General features: G+C 47.1%; 1 protein-coding gene across 1 annotated transcript in view; it reads right to left on the bottom strand.

The window, feature by feature from the left end:
• Positions 1-1,771: 1,771 nt before the first annotated feature.
• The window catches only part of gas7b (growth arrest-specific 7b), a 52,829-nt gene continuing 36,006 nt past the window's right edge, over positions 1,772-18,594 (bottom strand). The window contains exons 6-14 of the mRNA XM_046356979.1: positions 18,351-18,440; positions 15,452-15,567; positions 15,100-15,174; positions 10,897-10,975; positions 9,727-9,855; positions 8,610-8,733; positions 4,046-4,125; positions 3,736-3,834; positions 1,772-3,623 (exon numbers count right to left, since the gene is read on the bottom strand). Coding sequence (XP_046212935.1) covers positions 3,510-3,623; positions 3,736-3,834; positions 4,046-4,125; positions 8,610-8,733; positions 9,727-9,855; positions 10,897-10,975; positions 15,100-15,174; positions 15,452-15,567; positions 18,351-18,440 — 906 coding nt within the window. The 3' untranslated portion in view covers positions 1,772-3,509. The remainder of the gene's footprint in view (positions 3,624-3,735; positions 3,835-4,045; positions 4,126-8,609; positions 8,734-9,726; positions 9,856-10,896; positions 10,976-15,099; positions 15,175-15,451; positions 15,568-18,350; positions 18,441-18,594) is intronic.

Raw genomic sequence — 18,594 nt, 5'->3', positions numbered from 1 at the left:
TCTGTAAACAATTGTTGGAAAATGACTTGTGTCATGCACAAAGTAGATGTCCTAACTTGACAAAACTATAGTTTGTAACAAGAAATTTGTGGAGTGGTTGAAAAACAAGTTTTAATGACTCCAACCTAGGTGTATGTAAACTTCCGACTTCAACTGTATATCAACAATGCTAATGAGATTGTTGTCCAGTTGATTTCATTTACATTTACATTTAAGTCATTTAGCAGACGCTCTTATCCAGAGCGACTTACAAATTGGTGCATTCACCTTATGACATCCAGTGGAACAGTCACTTTACAATAGTGCATCTAAAACTTAAGGGGGGTGAGAGGGATTACTTATCCTATCCTAGGTATTCCTTAAAGAGGTGGGGTTTCAGGTGTCTCCGGAAGGTGGTGATTGACTCCGCTGTCCTGGCGTCGTGAGGGAGTTTGTTCCACCATTGGGGGGCCAGGGCAGCGAACAGTTTTGACTGGGCTGAGCGGGAGCTGTACTTCCTCAGTGGTAGGGAGGCGAGCAGGCCAGAGGTGGATGAACGCAGTGCCCTTGTTTGGGTGTAGGGCCTGATTAGAGCCTGGAGATACTGAGGTGCCGTTCCCCTCACAGCTCCGTAGGCAAGCACCATGGTCTTGTAGCGGATGAGAGCTTCAACTGGAAGCCAGTGGAGAGAACGGAGGAGCGGGGTGACGTGAGAGAACTTGGGAAGGTTGAACACCAGACGGGCTGCGGCGTTCTGGATGAGTTGAAGGGGTTTAATGGCACAGGCAGGGAGCCCAGCCAACAGCGAGTTGCAGTAATCCAGACGGGAGATGACAAGTGCCTGGATTAGGACCTGCGCCGCTTCCTGTGTGAGGCAGGGTCGTACTCTGCGGATGTTGTAGAGCATGAACCTACAGGAACGGGCCACCGCCTTGATGTTGGTTGAGAACGACAGGGTGTTGTCCAGGATCACGCCAAGGTTCTTGGCGCACTGGGAGGACACAATGGAGTTGTCAACCGTGATGGTGAGATCATGGAACGGGCAGTCCTTCCCCGGGAGGAAGAGCAGCTCCGTCTTGCCGAGGTTCAGCTTGAGGTGGTGATCCGTCATCCACACTGATATGTCTGCCAGACATGCAGAGATGCGATTCGCCACCTGGTCCTGGTCCTTTTGTATGATTTAATCCATCCTAGGTATTTGTGATTCAGTTCATAATACTGATGATAACGAAAACCACTTCTTAAAAACTTCATCACATTTATATTCTCCAGATCAAATGTTCTGTAAAAAATAAATAATAATTTGATGCTTGGTTATAAAGACCTTGATAGACAGTTTAAAGACCGACATAGAGAAGTCACAAGAAAGTTTGTGTTCACTTTTGACTCTCATTCTACTTGCTCATCCAAAGAGTTTGATCAAGTAAAGTTATATAGCAGTGATGTGCATGACCTTTTGCAACTAGGGGGCAATATCCTTACCTGAAATCTGCATTTGTATCGCATGTCTTCCACTGGCATCTGAGGTTATACACGCTTGCATGTCGAGTAAGAATTTCAGTAACACTTTATTTGGATAGTCCATCTGTAGATGCCCCAGATTAAATCAGTAACATTTCAACAAACCATCTAACTAACCTTAACCCTTATTCTAAACCTAACCGTAACCTTAGCAAGCAATTGCTTATCAACAGATTGTTTGTTGATAGTCCGTCTGTAGATGCTCTACAGACGGTTGTACTATCCAAATAAACTGTTCCCAGAATTTCGGACGCAAGATTTGACGAAGATGGAATATCAAAGTTGACCATTATTATGCAGACATATACATCGCTGCCAAAGCATTTTTACATTACTTGTCCAAAGCATTTTTACATTACTTGTCCAAAGCATTTTTACATTACTTGTCCAAAGCATTTTTACATTACTTGTCCAAAGCATTTTTACATTACTTGTCCAAAGCATTTTTACATTACTTGTCCAAAGCATTTTTACATTACTTGTCCAAAGCATTTTTACATTACTTGTCCAAAGCATTTTATTGTTGAATGTGAAAACGTGTTAAGAAATAAACCCTTTTTATTCATCCCTGAAATGTCTTCTTCTACCCTCAAAATAATTTGCCAGAAACACAAAACACCTACAAAAATCACCTGGTTATATTGTCAAATTAAAAAAACAGCAGAAAGGAACTACCAGAGATAGATGTAACATAAGATGTATATCTATATATTTATCATATCAATGCAGAAACATTAAAATGCCAAACATTCAGAAGTTATGTCCATATTCAGAATCCTTGGAATGTTCACGGTTCTTGTTGCACCAAACAAACAATAATGGAAAAGTCTGTACAACATGTATGTGTCTGCATGGAACAGTAGTAACATGTACGTAATACTTACGGGAGAGAAACGGGATTGTGATATACTGTAACCACTTCATCTTCAGTTGGGGATCTATATCCAGTTTGCTTGTCTCTGAAACAACGTTGTCGTCGTTTCATTTAGTAGAAAAATAATTTTTGTGTAATATCAGTTTAATATATTATTTGTACCATCACTCCTGTGTAATGTGTGTATATGTATATATATATATATATCTCTCATCTGTTTTGCTGCCGATTCCACTATTTCACACTATTTTACATCCTTCATTCTCTAGATGTTTTACTTCTACACCCCATTGTGTTCATCTTGTATTTACAAAAAGCTAAAGCACATTCCCTTGTAACAGCATCCCAGTTGTACTGCCCCCTTATAGACTATAATTCAAATGTTGATCAATTCAACAGTAAGGAAAACATCACAAAACCTTGTAGATTGTTACATGTGTGTCAATCCCTCTTCCAAACGACCCATTTCATATAGGTTTGCGGAATCAATATTCACCTTAAAAACCTTCTGTTCACCTCACTTTATAGTTTCAATGTAGTGGCGCAGATAAAATATCTATAAATTGGAATGCATTTGATGGACGGTTATTAGATAAAAGCTGCAGTAGCTGTTAAATTTCATAATTAACCTTTGCGTCAGTATTTCAGTTGGCCAACAATTTACAGAATTTGTTTGGGGTTATTTTAAGGAAGGGGATAAAGCCCACACAGCCTCAGTCCCACAGGCTTGTACTGTAGACCATAGATTATGTACAGGTCAAAATAGCCATTCCGTTTGTTTATGTTGGTAATACATTTCCCCCACTTGAGTTTGGCCCATATACACACACACCTGTCTTCCCTATAGTAGTCCTCAAGGTCTAGGGCATAATGAACACTGTCTGTCTACCATACATATAGAATACTCAAGGGCATCAAGAATACTGTCTGGTGGTACACTGCTGTCATTCACTTTCAGAATCACTTCTCTTTAGTAGAATGAGTTGACATTGTGAATCATGCCATTAAACCGCTCTCTAATGACCTATTCTCATTTCTCAGGATGTCCATAATATCACAAAGTTGACTTTAGTAAGGTGGGCTAAGGTCTTGAAGCCCTAGTAAAGATTTAGGCTTGTGGATCCACATGTGTGTGTTATATCTCAATGTCCACAGGCCTGATGTCTCCTGTCTTGTGCTCCTGGACCCAGAGCTCTCGGTCTTTAGCTGGGTCCACACTCTGTAACAGCTGATCCACTGGCTCCATCGTCTGCAGGGACAGGTGGAAAAACAATCAATACCCTGTGTGTTTGTGTGTGTGTGGGGGGGAAACAAGGCATTTAGTGCCCTCTAGAGGTACTACGAGGTGGCGCTCGACTTACACTCTGGTTAAACATGTCCGTCTCATGCCGCAAGGTGGTGTACTGACACAGATGCTGTCGTATCATCTCCACCCTCTCTACCTCCAGCCTCTCCAACTCCTGATGGACAGAATGGATTGAAGGGAACGGGGTTTTAGACGACATGATTCCTCCTTTCTGTCGTTAAAACCAACGCCTCACTGTTTTTGAAGATGGATGGAGTAGAAACAGACCAGCACCCAGGCTACCAAAGCAATGAGTTTACACCCCGAGTCACTTTTAATAAAAGGAGGAAATACAAAGGACAATATGAACGACAGATGAGTCTTACCAAGCTTGTGGTCACCATCTCCTCAAACCATTTGGACTGGGACTGGTTGTAAAGGTCGACACAGCGCATCAGGTCATCTCCTGGTAGAGACACAAGGGATGTTAAGACAAACCCATCTATACTTTGGACACTGGCTGGCACCTTTCTCTCGTCTGGGTTTATGATGCATTCTCAATAACTTCTCCAGCCGGGAGAGCCCCAGTCTAAATACTAACTTACAGAAGAAAGTCTTCTCCTTCAACCTTAGCGCAGACAAAAAACAAAAAAAACGATAACCAAGGCTCACGTTGCAGAACAACCTGCTATAAATGGATCTATATGCGATTTGAGTCTCATATAGTGTTTTGTTTTTTATTAGGACTGTGACTGAGAATGTAGCCTCTCTCTCTCTCTCTCTCGACTGTCATAGCTGGCACACACACCATCACCATCGTCACAAACAACTGCTGCTGCTTTTCACACAGACTACGCAAGCAAAGAGGAGGTGTGAGTGTGTGTGGTGTGTGAGTGCGTGTGTGTGTGTGCATGTGTTAGCAAGTTTGTGCGTGTGTGTTCATCCACCTCTCACTGTGAGTATCTGGCGAGCCATGATGTGAGTGTATGGTCCAGCCATGATGTGAGTGTATGGTCCAGCCATGATGTGAGTGTATGGTCCAGCCATGATGTCACTCTCCGGATGAGGTCATCAATTTATTCACAATAGTTACTTTTCCAAATCTCTAACCTTAAAACTACATTTTGTCTACAGCATTCTCCCTCCCTCCCTCCCTCCCTCCCTCACTGCCAGTAGGTTAGCCTCCAGAGGGAAGCATGGAGAGAGATAACCCACCACACCCAAGCCTTTCTACAGCATTCTCCCTCCCTCCCTCACTCACTGCCAGTAGGTTAGCCTCCAGAGGGAAGCATGGAGAGAGATAACCCACCACACCCAAGCCTGTCTACAGCATTCTCCCTCCCTCCCTCCCTCCCTCCCTCCCTCCCTCCCTCCCTCCCTCCCTCACTGCCAGTAGGTTAGCCTCCAGAGGGAAGCATGGAGAGAGATAACCCACCACACCCAAGCCTTTCTACAGCATTCTCCCTCCCTCCCTCACTCACTGCCAGTAGGTTAGCCTCCAGAGGGAAGCATGGAGAGAGATAACCCACCACACCCAAGCCTGTCTACAGCATTCTCCCTCCCTCCCTCCCTCCCTCCCTCCCTCCCTCCCTCCCTCCCTCACTGCCAGTAGGTTAGCCTCCAGAGGGAAGCATGGAGAGAGATAACCCACCACACCCAAGCCTGTCTACAGCATTCTCCCTCCCTCCCTCCCTCCCTCCCTCACTGCCAGTAGGTTAGCCTCCAGAGGGAAGCATGGAGAGAGATAACCCACCACACCCAAGCCTGTCTACAGCATTCTCCCTCCCTCCCTCCCTCCCTCCCTCCCTCCCTCCCCTCCCTCCCTCACTGCCAGTAGGTTAGCCTCCAGAGGGAAGCATGGAGAGAGATAACCCACCACACCCAAGCCTGTCTACAGCATTCTCCCTCCCTCCCTCCCTCCCTCCCTCCCTCCCTCCCTCCCTCCCTCACTGCCAGTAGGTTAGCCTCCAGAGGGAAGCATGGAGAGAGATAACCCACCACACCCAAGCCTTTCTACAGCATTCTCCCTCCCTCCCTCACTCACTGCCAGTAGGTTAGCCTCCAGAGGGAAGCATGGAGAGAGATAACCCACCACACCCAAGCCTGTCTACAGCATTCTCCCTCCCTCCCTCCCTCCCTCCCTCCCTCCCTCCCTCCCTCCCTCCCTCCCTCCCTCCCTCCCTCCCTCCCTCACTGCCAGTAGGTTAGCCTCCAGAGGGAAGCATGGAGAGAGATAACCCACCACACCCAAGCCTGTCTACAGCATTCTCCCTCCCTCCCTCCCTCCCTCCCTCACTGCCAGTAGGTTAGCCTCCAGAGGGAAGCATGGAGAGAGATAACCCACCACACCCAAGCCTGTCTACAGCATTCTCCCTCCCTCCCTCCCTCCCTCCCTCCCTCCCTCCTCCCTCCCTCCCTCCCTCCCTCCCTCCCTCCCTCCCTCCCTCCCTCCCTCCCTCCCTCCCTCCCTCCCTCCCTCACTGCCAGTAGGTTAGCCTCCAGAGGGAAGCATGGAGAGAGATAACCCACCACACCCAAGCCTGTCTACAGCATTCTCCCTCCCTCCCTCCCTCCCTCCCTCCCTCCCTCCCTCCCTCCCTCCCTCCCTCCCTCCCTCCCTCCCTCCCTCCCTCCCTCCCCCTCCCTCCCTCACTGCCAGTAGGTTAGCCTCCAGAGGGAAGCATGGAGAGAGATAACCCACCACACCCAAGCCTTTCTACAGCATTCTCCCTCCCTCCCTCACTCACTGCCAGTAGGTTAGCCTCCAGAGGGAAGCATGGAGAGAGATAACCCACCACACCCAAGCCTGTCTACAGCATTGTCCCTCCCTCCCTCACTCACTGCCAGTAGGTTAGCCTCCAGAGGGAAGCATGGAGAGAGATAACCCACCACACCCAAGCCTGTCTACAGCATTCTCCCTCCCTCCCTCCCTCCCTCCCTCCCTCCCTCCCTCCCTCCCTCCCTCCCTCCCTCCCTCACTGCCAGTAGGTTAGCCTCCAGAGGAAGCATGGAGAGAGATAACCCACCACACCCAAGCCTGTCTACAGCATCCTCCCTCCCTCCCTCCCTCCCTCACTGCCAGTAGGTTAGCCTCCAGAGGGAAGCATGGAGAGAGATAACCCACCACACCCAAGCCTTTCTACAGCATTCTCCCTCCCTCACTCACTGCCAGTAGGTTAGCCTCCAGAGGGAAGCATGGAGAGAGATAACCCACCACACCCAAGCCTGTCTACAGCATTCTCCCTCCCTCCCTCCCTCCCTCCCTCCCTCCCTCCCTCCCTCCCTCCTCCCTCCCTCCCTCCCTCCCTCACTGCCAGTAGGTTAGCCTCCAGAGGGAAGCATGGAGAGAGATAACCCACCACACCCAAGCCTTTCTACAGCATTCTCCCTCCCTCACTCACTGCCAGTAGGTTAGCCTCCAGAGGGAAGCATGGAGAGAGATAACCCACCACACCCAAGCCTGTCTACAGCATTCTCCCTCCCTCCCTCCCTCCCTCCCTCCCTCCCTCCCTCCCTCCCTCCCTCCCTCCCTCCCTCCCTCCCTCCCTCCCTCCCTCCCTCCCTCCCTGCCAGTAGGTTAGCCTCCAGAGGGAAGCATGGAGAGAGATAACCCACCACACCCAAGCCTGTCTGCAGCATTCTCCCTCCCTCCCTCCCTCACTGCCAGTAGGTTAGCCTCCAGAGGGAAGCATGGAGAGAGATAACCCACCACACCCAAGCCTGTCTACAGCATTCTCCCTCCCTCCCTCCCTCCCTCCCTCCCTCCCTCCCTCCCTCCCTCCCTCCCTCCCTCCCTCCCTCCCTCCCTCCCTCCCTCCCTCCCTCCCTCCCTCCCTCACTGCCAGTAGGTTAGCCTCCAGAGGGAAGCATGGAGAGAGATAACCCACCACACCCAAGCCTGTCTACAGCATTCTCCCTCCCTCCCTCCCTCCCTCCCTCCCTCCCTCCCTCCCTCCCTCACTCACTCACTCACTCACTCACTCACTCACTCACTGCCAGTAGGTTAGCCTCCAGAGGGAAGCATGGAGAGAGATAACCCACCACACCCAAGCCTGTCTACAGCATTCTCCCTCCCTCCCTCCCTCCCTCACTGCCAGTAGGTTAGCCTCCAGAGGGAAGCATGGAGAGAGATAACCCACCACACCCAAGCCTGTCTACAGCATTCTCCCTCCCTCCCCCTCCCTCCCTCCCTCCCTCCTCCCTCCCTCCCTCCCTCCCTCCCTCCCTCCCTCCCTCCCTCCCTCCCTCCCTCCCTCCCTCACTCACTGCCAGTAGGTTAGCCTCCAGTAGGTTAGCATGGAGAGAGATAACCCACCACACCCAAGCCCGTCTACAGGCCTAGAGATGCACTACACTGTGTTGCTGTTCCCATGTCGTTCCACAGACTCCCCCAGTCTCCGTGAAACTGCTGATAAACCAGTGACTTATACACAGTTAAATGTCTACCGTACAGATCGATTAAACCACATGGTGTGCAGTGCCATCTCCATCTGATCGTCAAAAAGGAGGCACTTGAGAGGGATGAGATTAAGCCTCAAGACACCTTTCCGTTTCATTGCCAGCTTCAAGAGCGTTCTTCAGGAACGTTCCTTTTCTTCTGGTTTATTGCTATATATGCTAGTCTGCATGTGTACTCTGTCTCCACGGCAACATGCCATTGGACATAACACTGACAGCACAGTCATGATGACTGTTTGTATATAGTTTAGAGTGTCTGTTTAGCAAGTCATAAACAACTTTCTTGTTTAAAGTTAGGTGTTAGCTAGCATCTTAGTCTCACTTGGTCAGATTTTTACTATAAGAACCTGTAATCTGTGCAGATAAAATACTCAGACGCTCAGATGGGGACGTAATTAATGACACCCCTATCAGTTATAACAAACATGCGAGTCTTTGACCCCACTGGCGAACCCCACGACCTCCGGTTTGACCTTTGACCCGGACTCTGACCTGCTTGTGTGGACTTCCGCCGGGCCTTCTTGATGTCCTCCTCGATCTTGTTGCTTAGTTTGATCTCCATCTGCTGAGTTTTCACCTCCAGGTCCTTCTGTCTGTCCGCTAGAGCCTTACGGGCCTGGAGAGATATATTCAGATGTTATAAAAGCTGTTATGAACGCTTATAACTGTTGACTCTTCACCTCCAGGTCCTTCTGTCTGTCCGCTAGAGCCTTACGGGCCTAGAGAGATATATTCAGATGTTATAAAAGCTGTTATGAACGCTTATAACTGTTGACTCTTCACCTCCAGGTCCTTCTGTCTGTCCGCTAGAGCTTTACGGGCCTGGAGATGCATTCAGATGTTATAAATGTTAGCTGTTGTCTGTTGATAAGGTCTTTGTTATAAGATGATTAAAAAGAAAGCCAACCTGGGGACCGCTAGAGCTTTACGGGCCTGGAGATGCATTCAGATGTTATAAAAGGTTGTCATAACTTTGTTATAAGATGTTAAGAAAGCCAATGGGGACATACCGGAGGGTATTTCAGTAGGCCAGGTGTAGGGAACCCTGGTTCTGGAGGGCTGCAGGCACTTCATGTTTTTGATTTAACCAACCTGGAAGACCAGGTGTATTGAATTTAGCTCAGTTGGACCTCATTGCCTTCTTGGAACAAAATCTTGCAGTACCTGCAGCACTCCAGGGACAGGGTTGCCTACCCTGCAGTAGGCTACTACTAACTGCTATTAGCCATGCATTATGAATGTCTAAATGGCTGATGGCGAGGGGTTGACAAGTCTATGGTAGGTGAAGGGATTGGTCCAATCATTATTTATAGAAGCACAAAGAGGTTGTGTGTGTGTGTGTGTGTGTTGACAGGAAACGGTCCTCTACTTAGGGACAAGTTGTGGAATTTTAATCTCATGTGAGAAGATTCCTGAAATTCTACAGCTGCAAAGTGCAAGGACGGTTATTATTGCGTCAACTTTTGTATAACTAATGTAAGTAGCTCTGCATAAGACCGTCTGCTAAATAACAAAAATGTAAACATAGATTTTTGTGTGTTTGTGTGTATGTGTGTGTGTGCCTGCGTGTGTATGCGTTTGTTGCGTCTTGTTATGTCAGGATGCGTACCTTCTCCACGGCTGTGTGCCGTCCGACCAGATGTTTCCGTAGTTCTGCCACGTGATGGTCGAACCGCTTCATGTCCTTCTTAAAGTGATCTCTGAAAGTCAACAGAGGCTTCTCCACCTCGCTCTGGAGCTGAACGAGTTCAAAAACAATCAAATGCAGACCTCATTGGAGACAACTGTTAGGAAGGCCTATAATATTACCTGGGTTTTTTTCCTGTTTAAGTCATGTGGTTAGTAAAAACAGCTGGCCCATGGCCTCTCCTATAATAATGATATATTGTGTTGACAGTTGTGTTGTTTTTGTCTACGCCTGTATCTCATATCCTTAGTGGCTAAGGGACAGCTATTTACAAAAGCCCCTTTTACCCATAAAACCTGCTTATCTGACAGAGCTGTCAATGATTTACAGTCACAAATGTGTCTCTCTAAAATATAAAAGTAGGTCAATGTAGAGTTTGATTTGTGAGCTGCTTTGATTCTCCTGAAGAGTGTCTGCTTAGGACCAGGAGATTATTTAAGGTTGGGAGACAGACTCCTTCCTACCCATAAACAGTTTATAGAAATTATATGAGCAAATCGGTAAATTACGAAAAGCACAATGCAAGAGGAAACATTATTAAATTACTGCAGAAACCTGATTGAATAGGACACAGATTTAAGGATAATAAATAGCTATTGAAGAGATAGAGGTGCATGAAGAATGTTTTCAAATTTGCTCATTTTCTCTCCCCCACCTTTCCTAGATAATACTCTCTGCTCATTCTTTCACTCTCTGCTTCCATCTCTCATACTCCCCCCTAAACCTCAAGCTGTACTAAATACAGCACATCTGTGTGTGCCTGTCTGTCTCCAGAGAATTGAATCACTGACGTTGTTTCCTCCACTCAGTCCAGCTGGGCTCCTGGCTGGAACCTCTCTTTCTCTCACACACACACACACACACAATACCCCCCCCCCCACCCCCGCGCTCTCGCTCCCAAGACAAACCAATCATACATGTGTATTTCGCAGCAAGGGGCCAGAGAGTAAATCGGCCTCAATTAAGTGTTACAAAACCACGGGACACAATGTTAAGTAGACTGTACTGTGAATTAAAGTCACGTGGAAAATAATTCCCAAAATGTGAAGTGGTTTCTTTGTGTAAAGAATGCGGTCCACTGTAATACAGTACCTTAGAGGAGAACTTGAGGTGAACCTCAGCCTCTTCAGCCAAACTCTTCTTCAGCTGCGCCCAGGCTTCCCCTAGAGTACTGAGGAGAGAGATAACACACCAGTCAGACCACAGAGAAACCACACTATCACTGTATGACACTACGTAGTACTAGGAGACAGAGTTTGCGGGGGGGGGGGGGACCACATCCTGTAGGAGGTAAGTACCACTCACATCAAGAGTTAAGACCACACAGGCTTTACAGAGCGAGAGAGAGAGAAAAAGTGAGAGCGAGCAAGAGAGAAAGAGAGTGAAAGAGAGAGAGAGAGAAAGCAGAAAGGGAGGAGTAAGAGAGATCATGAAAGAGGGCGAGGGAATGAAAAGATGAGAAGTGTCAGGGTGGATCCCGCCAAACAGAGAGAGCGATGAGGTTCAACTGAAGGTTCAGTTTAAAAGTTCATAGGCTGCATATAACCCAGCAGGCAGCCCATCTCACAGTCGTGTTTGGTCCTCTGCAAGCTAACTGGCTGGTTTGGATGTATAGACTGAGGATATGAGACATAGCTAAACCCTTTCACGGCTTCTTCATTCTGCAACATTCTGCAACACTTTAATCTCTGTAACATAATGCATTGTGGGAAAATGTATAATAAGACTTGGGGCCAGTAACCGAAAGGTTGCGAGATCGAATCCCCGAGCCGACAAGGTAAAAATCTGTCGTTCTACCCCTGAACAAGGCAGTTAACCCACTGTTTCCCGGTAGGCTGGCATTGTAAATAAAAATGTGTTCTTAACTGACTTGTCTAGTTAATTTAAATAAAATTAACACTGATCATAGCAGAGGGTACTAGACGTTGTTAAAAAGAGAGACACCAGACACCAGGCTAGAACCTCTTGTCCTCTTGAGTCCTCCATTCCAAATATTAGCAGAATATTTATCCAAGTTGCCATACAGTGAGCCAACAGCAGGCCCATACAGCCATGAGGCACTTCTGGGTCTGGAGCAGGAGAGGAGAGGGGCTGAGGGGCTTTAGCCTCTTCACCAGGTCACATCAAAGCACCGCTCTGAATGGAAGGCAGGCTACATTTCTACAGCGTCGGGGTGCTGCTCTCTGCTCTGCCAACTGCACTTTAATATACTATATTCAGCCACTTTCAGAGCCATCGGAGAAGAAATAGAAGATAGAAGATGGATAAGAACAGATACAAATTGCTAAAAAAGGTATTTTGACTTTTATCTGATCAAGAAGTTCCACTGAGATTAATACTGTGTTTTGCAAGGGAGGCCTGGCCAAGAAGGCTTCTATACTGGTAGGATATAAAGTCTTATAGGCTACTAAAAAGTACACAATGGCACCGATCCACAACGCATTCACAGTTGGTTCCTCATACTCATATCCTTAAGACAGCTGCTTAAAAAGTGTTCATACCCCAGGGAGCATTGGCCAACAACAGTTGAGTCAAACAAATGGACCAGTGTCCACTCCTTTCTAGCCCACTGTAAATACAGCACATGATTGGTAGCGAATCTAGTGATACAAGCTAGTCACATGCTCTCGGGCTGTGTTACGGCCAGACAAATGGTAAATTCAGGAATAAACAGGCAGTATTTCTGGGCTCGGACGCAGGCAGGGCAGGAGCATAGCAACAACACAGTGATTGTCCAGGAAGCCAGGCTGACAACAGAGCAGGGTAGAGGGAGAGGAGATAATAACAGTATTGTGTTGCTCTCTCTGGATGTGGTGGGCGTGAGCGGACGGAACTCACTGGCATCGTCTAGATTCTAGAATCTATATGAAACAATTCCACCCCACCCTGCCATTCTATCACAATAACACTGGTGCAGTACAGTAGTGGAGAGAGGCCAACTCGTACAGAGTTGTAGAAAACGCAGAGAAGGGGTTTTAGTAGTCCAGCATCATATGTCTCATGCAGGAGAGTGCCATACCATCTATGTTTCAGTGTTGACCGTAGGGCAGTATCATAAACATCAGTACATCAAGCCCCTCATAAACTGGTGCAGCATCTCTCTGCTCTGCCTCCATTCTCACCCCCTCTTAGAGCCATAAAGAGCCATATCTGATACAAGGATCTGGCACAGGGCAGTCTCATAACACAGTGTGTGTTTAGAGCACATGTACTGTATTTCAGTCTGGCAGAGTGGCCAGACTCATTATGTCTGTGTCGTAAATGTGGTATGCAGACGTTCTTTTACAGCCTTCCCCCCCTCTCAGCCTAGCCCAGGACCCTCGCCATACAGCCGGCCATTCCCCATCAGCCTAGCCCAGGACTCTCGCCATACAGCCGGCCATTCCCCCTCAGCCTAGCCCAGGACCCTCACCATACAGCCTGCCATTCCCCCTCAGCCTAGCCCAGGACCCTCACCATACAGCCGGCCATTCCCCCTCAGCCTAGCCCAGGACCCTCACCATACAGCCTGCCATTCCCCCTCAGCCTAGCCCAGGACCCTCACCATACAGCCTGCCATTCCCTCTCAGCCTAGCCCAGGACCCTCACCATACAGCCTGCCATTCCCCCTCAGCCTAGCCCAGGACCCTCACCATACAGCCTGCCATTCCCCCTCAGCCTAGCCCAGGACCCTCACCATACAGCCTGCCATTCGCCCTCAGCCTAGCCCAGGACCCTCACCATACAGCCGGCCATTCCCCCTCAGCCTAGCCCAGGACCCTCACCATACAGCCGGCCATTCCCCCTCAGCCTAGCCCTGGCCACCCTACCATAAGGCCTGATTGGTGGAGTGCTGCAGTAATGGTTGTCCTTCTGGAAGGTTCTCCCATCTTCGCAGAGGAACTCTAGAGCTGTGTCAGAGTGACCATCAGGTTCTTGGTCACCTCCCTGACCAAGGCCCTTCTCCCCCGATTGCTCAGGTGGCCGGGCGGACAGCTCTAGAAAGAGTCTTGGTGGTTCCAAACTTTTTCCATTTAAGAATGATAGAGGCCATTGTGTTCTTGGGGACCCTGAATGCTGCAAAATGTTGTGGTACCCTTTCCTAGATCTGTGTCTAAAAATCTGTTTTCACTTTGTCATTATGGGGCATTTTGTGTAAATTGCTGAGGACTTTTAAAAACTAGTAATCAATACTAGAATAAGGCTGTAACGTAACAACATGTGGAGTCAAGGGGTCTGAATACTTTCCGAAGGCACTTTATGGAATGGTTTAAAGGCTCAGTCTGATCAAAGGAAGTTGTAGCGATTTACAGGACGACCATACTTCCTGTTTCACTGATTCTACTGACTGGCTGGGCCTCCATGCAGTCTCAGCCAATGAGTCTGGCCTGATATGGTTCAATACCACCCTAATGGGAGAGGAACCACAGTACCCTGCTGTCCAGTCCAACAAACACAGTGTTCCTGCTCCTAGCTATATGATTGTTTTATCATCAGAAAGTCTCAATCTTTGACTAAAATGTACAATCATCAAATCCTTTCAGAGCTACAGGAGCTGGCTAGGAGTTGGAAAAGAATGTGCATAATCTGTGAAATAACCTTTGACATGGAATCGTTCAAAATGTTGACGTGGAGCGATTTTCTTGTATTGTGCCATATCTTCCTCAGCGTCAGTGAGCACGAGCACAGTGTGTGAGTGAGGCGCCAGCCATTCCAGCTGTGACTCATACACTGAGTATACCAAACATTAAGAACACCTTCCTAACATTGAGTTGCACCCCCCTTTTGCACTCAGAACAGCCTCAAGCCATCAGGGCAAGGACTCTACAAAATGACAAAAGCGTTCCACATGGATGCTGTGACATTTTGGCTCCAATGCTTCCCACAGTTGTGTCAAGTTGGCTGGATGTCCTTTGGGTGGTGGACCACTTTTGATACACACGGGAAACTTGGAAGAACCCAGCAGCGGTGCAGTTCTTGAACCAAACCAGTGAGCCTCGCACCTACTAACATACCCCGTTCAAAGGCACTTAGATATTTTGTCTTTCCCATTCACCCTCTGAATGGAGCCCCTACACAATTCATGTCTCAATTGTCTCAAGGCTTAAAAAGCATTATTGAACCTATCTCCTCCCCTTCATCTACACTGATTGAAGTGGTTTTCACAAGTGACATCAATAAGGGATCATAACATTTACCTGGTGAGTTTATATCACGGAAAAAACAGGTGTTCTTATTGTTTTGTATACTCAGTGTGCATGTAGGTTCCTCTTTATTAAGGAACCACCACAGGATGTGATGCCACTGCTCACTCACCCTTCCTCCTGTCCTGCAAGGGGAATCTGTGACAGCTTGGAGAGGTTCTTGGCATATTCTTCTTCTATCTTTATTCTGAAAGAAGGAAGGAGAAAACATTTTTGTTACAGTACCACAGAATTGCAACATATAGCAAGTAATTTTTCCTCTTTTGCTCAAAGTGGAAAAGTACGCATCGGTGCAAAAAAAAAAAAAAAAAGTTCAAGAAATGATATTTTCCATTTGATGGTTTTCATGGCAACACGTGTCAAACATGAAAATGCTCAAGATTAAAAAGGAGTCGTGAAACATTGGTCTGACCAGGTTCGTTGACAAATCAGCTGAGACAATGATATTAGATTATTGTTGTTACCTTTCTCGTATAAACTCGGCCATCTCTTTCTGCATCTGTTTCCCCTTCAGCTGTTTCTGCAGCAAGACCTCAAACCCTGAGATAGAGCTTGTCCCCTGAGGGTCCTTCTTATCCTCCTACACAACAACAACACCACCACCACAACATAAATACACACCACTGTATAACAACATCTAGTGTAACATACTGTAAATCAACAAACTATCCACAAATAATATGACCATTATTGTAAATTAATTCACTGCTGGGTTGTATAGTATAGTGATATTGTATTGTACTTTATTGCATGGTATACATTCATACAGTTATTCGTTGTATTGTATTGCTGGGAAAATACCAGGCAATATTTACTGCAGCACTATAATCCATTCTACAGCACCACAGCCAGTGTTCTAGAAAGTCTACAATTCACACACAGCAGGGGAGTACTAAATACTTGGCAACCTGTTTTAATCTGATCCTCTGTGTCTCAGTAAAATCCGTCACTCTCAGTGTACGGTATCCACTCTTTCTTTACGAGCGTCTTCTGCTGTTGTCACCTCAAAGAGTAACGTTAGCCCAGTCCGACTGTAACATTAGCTGAGTGTCGAAACCTGAGAACACACCTTGGTGGTGATTACGTTTCAGCCGTGGGAGAAAGGAAAGCAGAGCCAATCAGATGCGTGGAGTCGCTCTCACTACGTCTTGTGTCATTCTACTACAGCTCTGCAGGCTTACTCTGACGCTGTGGACTGCAGTCTAAGGCACGGCAGCACAACACCCGTCCTTGAAGGCTGCAGTGTCTGAATGTTTCTGTTAGATTTTTTATTCTTGCCCGGACAATTAGGGCAGTAATGTTGTGATTATTCATACCAAGGAGACATGAAAACCAGCAGAACTGTGGTCCTCAAGGACTATGTCGTGTATCGCAGTGTATTGTAGCGTTGTGTCATGTAGTGTCGTGTATCGCAGTGTATTGTAGAGTTGTGTCATGTAGTGTTGTGTATCGCAGTGTATTGTAGCGTTGTGTCATGTAGTGTCGTGTATCGCAGTGTATTGTAGAGTTGTGTCATGTAGTGTTGTGTATCGCAGTGTATTGTAGCGTTGTGTATTGTAGCGTTGTGTAATGTAGTGTTGTGTATCGCAGTGTTGTGTAGTGTATCGCAGTGTTGTGTATCGCAGTGTTGTGTATCGCAGTGTTGTGTATCGCAGTGTTGTGTATCGCAGTGTTGTGTATCGCAGTGTTGTGTATCGCAGTGTATTGTAGAGTATCGCAGTGTTGTGTAATGTAATGTTGTGTACCGCAGTGTAGTATAGTGTTGTGTACCGCAGTGTAGTGTATCGCAGTGTATTGTAGAGTTGTGTAATGTATCGCAGTGGTGTGTAGTGTAATGTTGTGTTGTATACCGCAGTGTAGTGCAGTGTAAACTAGTGTTGTGTAGAGTAGTGTAGTGCTGTGTAGAGTAGTGCTGTGTAGAGTAGTGCTGTGTAGGGTAGTGCTGTGTAGAGTAGTGCTGTGTAGAGTAGTGCTGTGTAGAGTAGTGCTGTGTAGAGTAGTGCTGTGTAGAGTAGTGCTGTGTAGAGTAGTGCTGTGTAGAGTAGTGCTGTGTAGAGTAGTGCTGTGTAGAGTAGTGCTGTGTAGAATAGTGCTGTGTAGAATAGTGCTGTGTAGAATAGTGCTGTGTAGAGTAGTGCTGTGAAGAGTAGTGCTGTGTGGAGTAGTGCTGTGTGGAGTAGTGCTATGTAGAGTAGTGCTGTGTAGAACAGTGCTGTGTAGAACAGTGCTGTGTAGAATAGTGCTGTGTAGAATAGTGCTGTGTAGAATAGTGCTGTGTAGAGTAGTGCTGTGTAGAGTAGTGCTGTGTAGAGTAGTGCTGTGTAGAGTAGTGCTGTGTAGAGTAGAGTAGTGCTGTGTAGAGTAGAGTAGTGCTGTGTAGAGTAGAGTAGTGCTGTGTAGAGTAGAGTAGTGCTGTGTAGAGTAGAGTAGTGCTGTGTAGAGTAGAGTAGTGCTGTGTAGAGTAGAGTAGTGCTGTGTAGAGTAGTGCTGTGTAGAGTAGAGTAGTAGAGTAGTGCTGTGTAGAGTAGAGTAGTGCTGTGTAGAGTAGAGTAGTGCTGTGTAGAGTAGAGTAGTGCTGTGTAGAGTAGTGCTGTGTAGAGTAGTGCTGTGTAGAGTAGTGCTGTGTAGAGTAGTGCTGTGTAGAGTAGTGCTGTGTAGAGTAGTGCTGTGTAGAGTAGTGCTGTGTAGAGTAGTGCTGTGCTGTGAGTAGTGCTGTGTAGAGTAGTGCTGTGTAGAGTAGTGCTGTGTAGAGTAGTGCTGTGTAGTAGTGCTGTGTAGAGTAGTGCTGTGTAGAGTAGTGCTGTGTAGAGTAGTGCTGTGTAGAGTAGTGCTGTGTAGAGTAGTGCTGTGTAGAGTAGTGCTGTGTAGAGTAGTGCTGTGTAGAGTAGTGCTGTGTAGAGTAGTGCTGTGTAGAGTAGTGCTGTGTAGAGTAGTGCTGTGTAGAGTAGTGCTGTGTAGAGTAGTGCTGTGTAGAATAGTGTAGAGTATTGTACACTCTTAGAAAAAAGGGTTCCAAAAGGGTTCTTCAGCTATCCCCATTGGAGAACACTTTTTTTGGTTTCATGTAAACTCTCTGTTGAAAGGGTTTTACATGAAACCTAAGGGTACCACCTGGAACCAAAACATTTTCTTCAAAGCGTTCTCCTATGGGGACAGCTGAAGAACAGTTTAAGGTTCTAGATAGCAACTTTTTTTCTAAGAGTGTAGTGTTGTGTATTGCTGTGTGTAAAGTAGAGTAGTGGAGTGTAGTGTAGTGTAAAGTAGTATAGAGTAGAGTATTGTAGAGTAAAGTAGTGTAAAGTAGAGTAGAGTAGTGTAAAGTAGTTTACTTTGACTCTGTGGTGTGGCCAGTCTGTCTCTTACCCAGAAGTAGTCACAGTAGCTCCACTCATCTGGCTTCAGCAGCTGCTGCTCAGGCATACTCATGGGGAGGGGGAACGTTACACAGTTAATCTGGAAGAGCGGGAGAGAGAGACACAGGAAGAGAGGGGGGGGGGGTGGAGTATGGAGAAAGAGAGATAGAAGGAGCGAGGGAGAAAGAGAGAAAGGGCGAGAGAGGAGGAGATACATTTTTCCATTGTGCATCGTATTTTATTTGAATAAATTA

The sequence above is a fragment of the Oncorhynchus gorbuscha genome, linkage group LG07 (genome assembly GCF_021184085.1).
Source record: "Oncorhynchus gorbuscha isolate QuinsamMale2020 ecotype Even-year linkage group LG07, OgorEven_v1.0, whole genome shotgun sequence".
In the NCBI taxonomy this organism is placed as follows: domain Eukaryota; kingdom Metazoa; phylum Chordata; class Actinopteri; order Salmoniformes; family Salmonidae; genus Oncorhynchus; species Oncorhynchus gorbuscha.
Note: the sequence above shows the minus strand (reverse complement) of the source record. Positions and strands in the feature narration are given on the sequence as shown.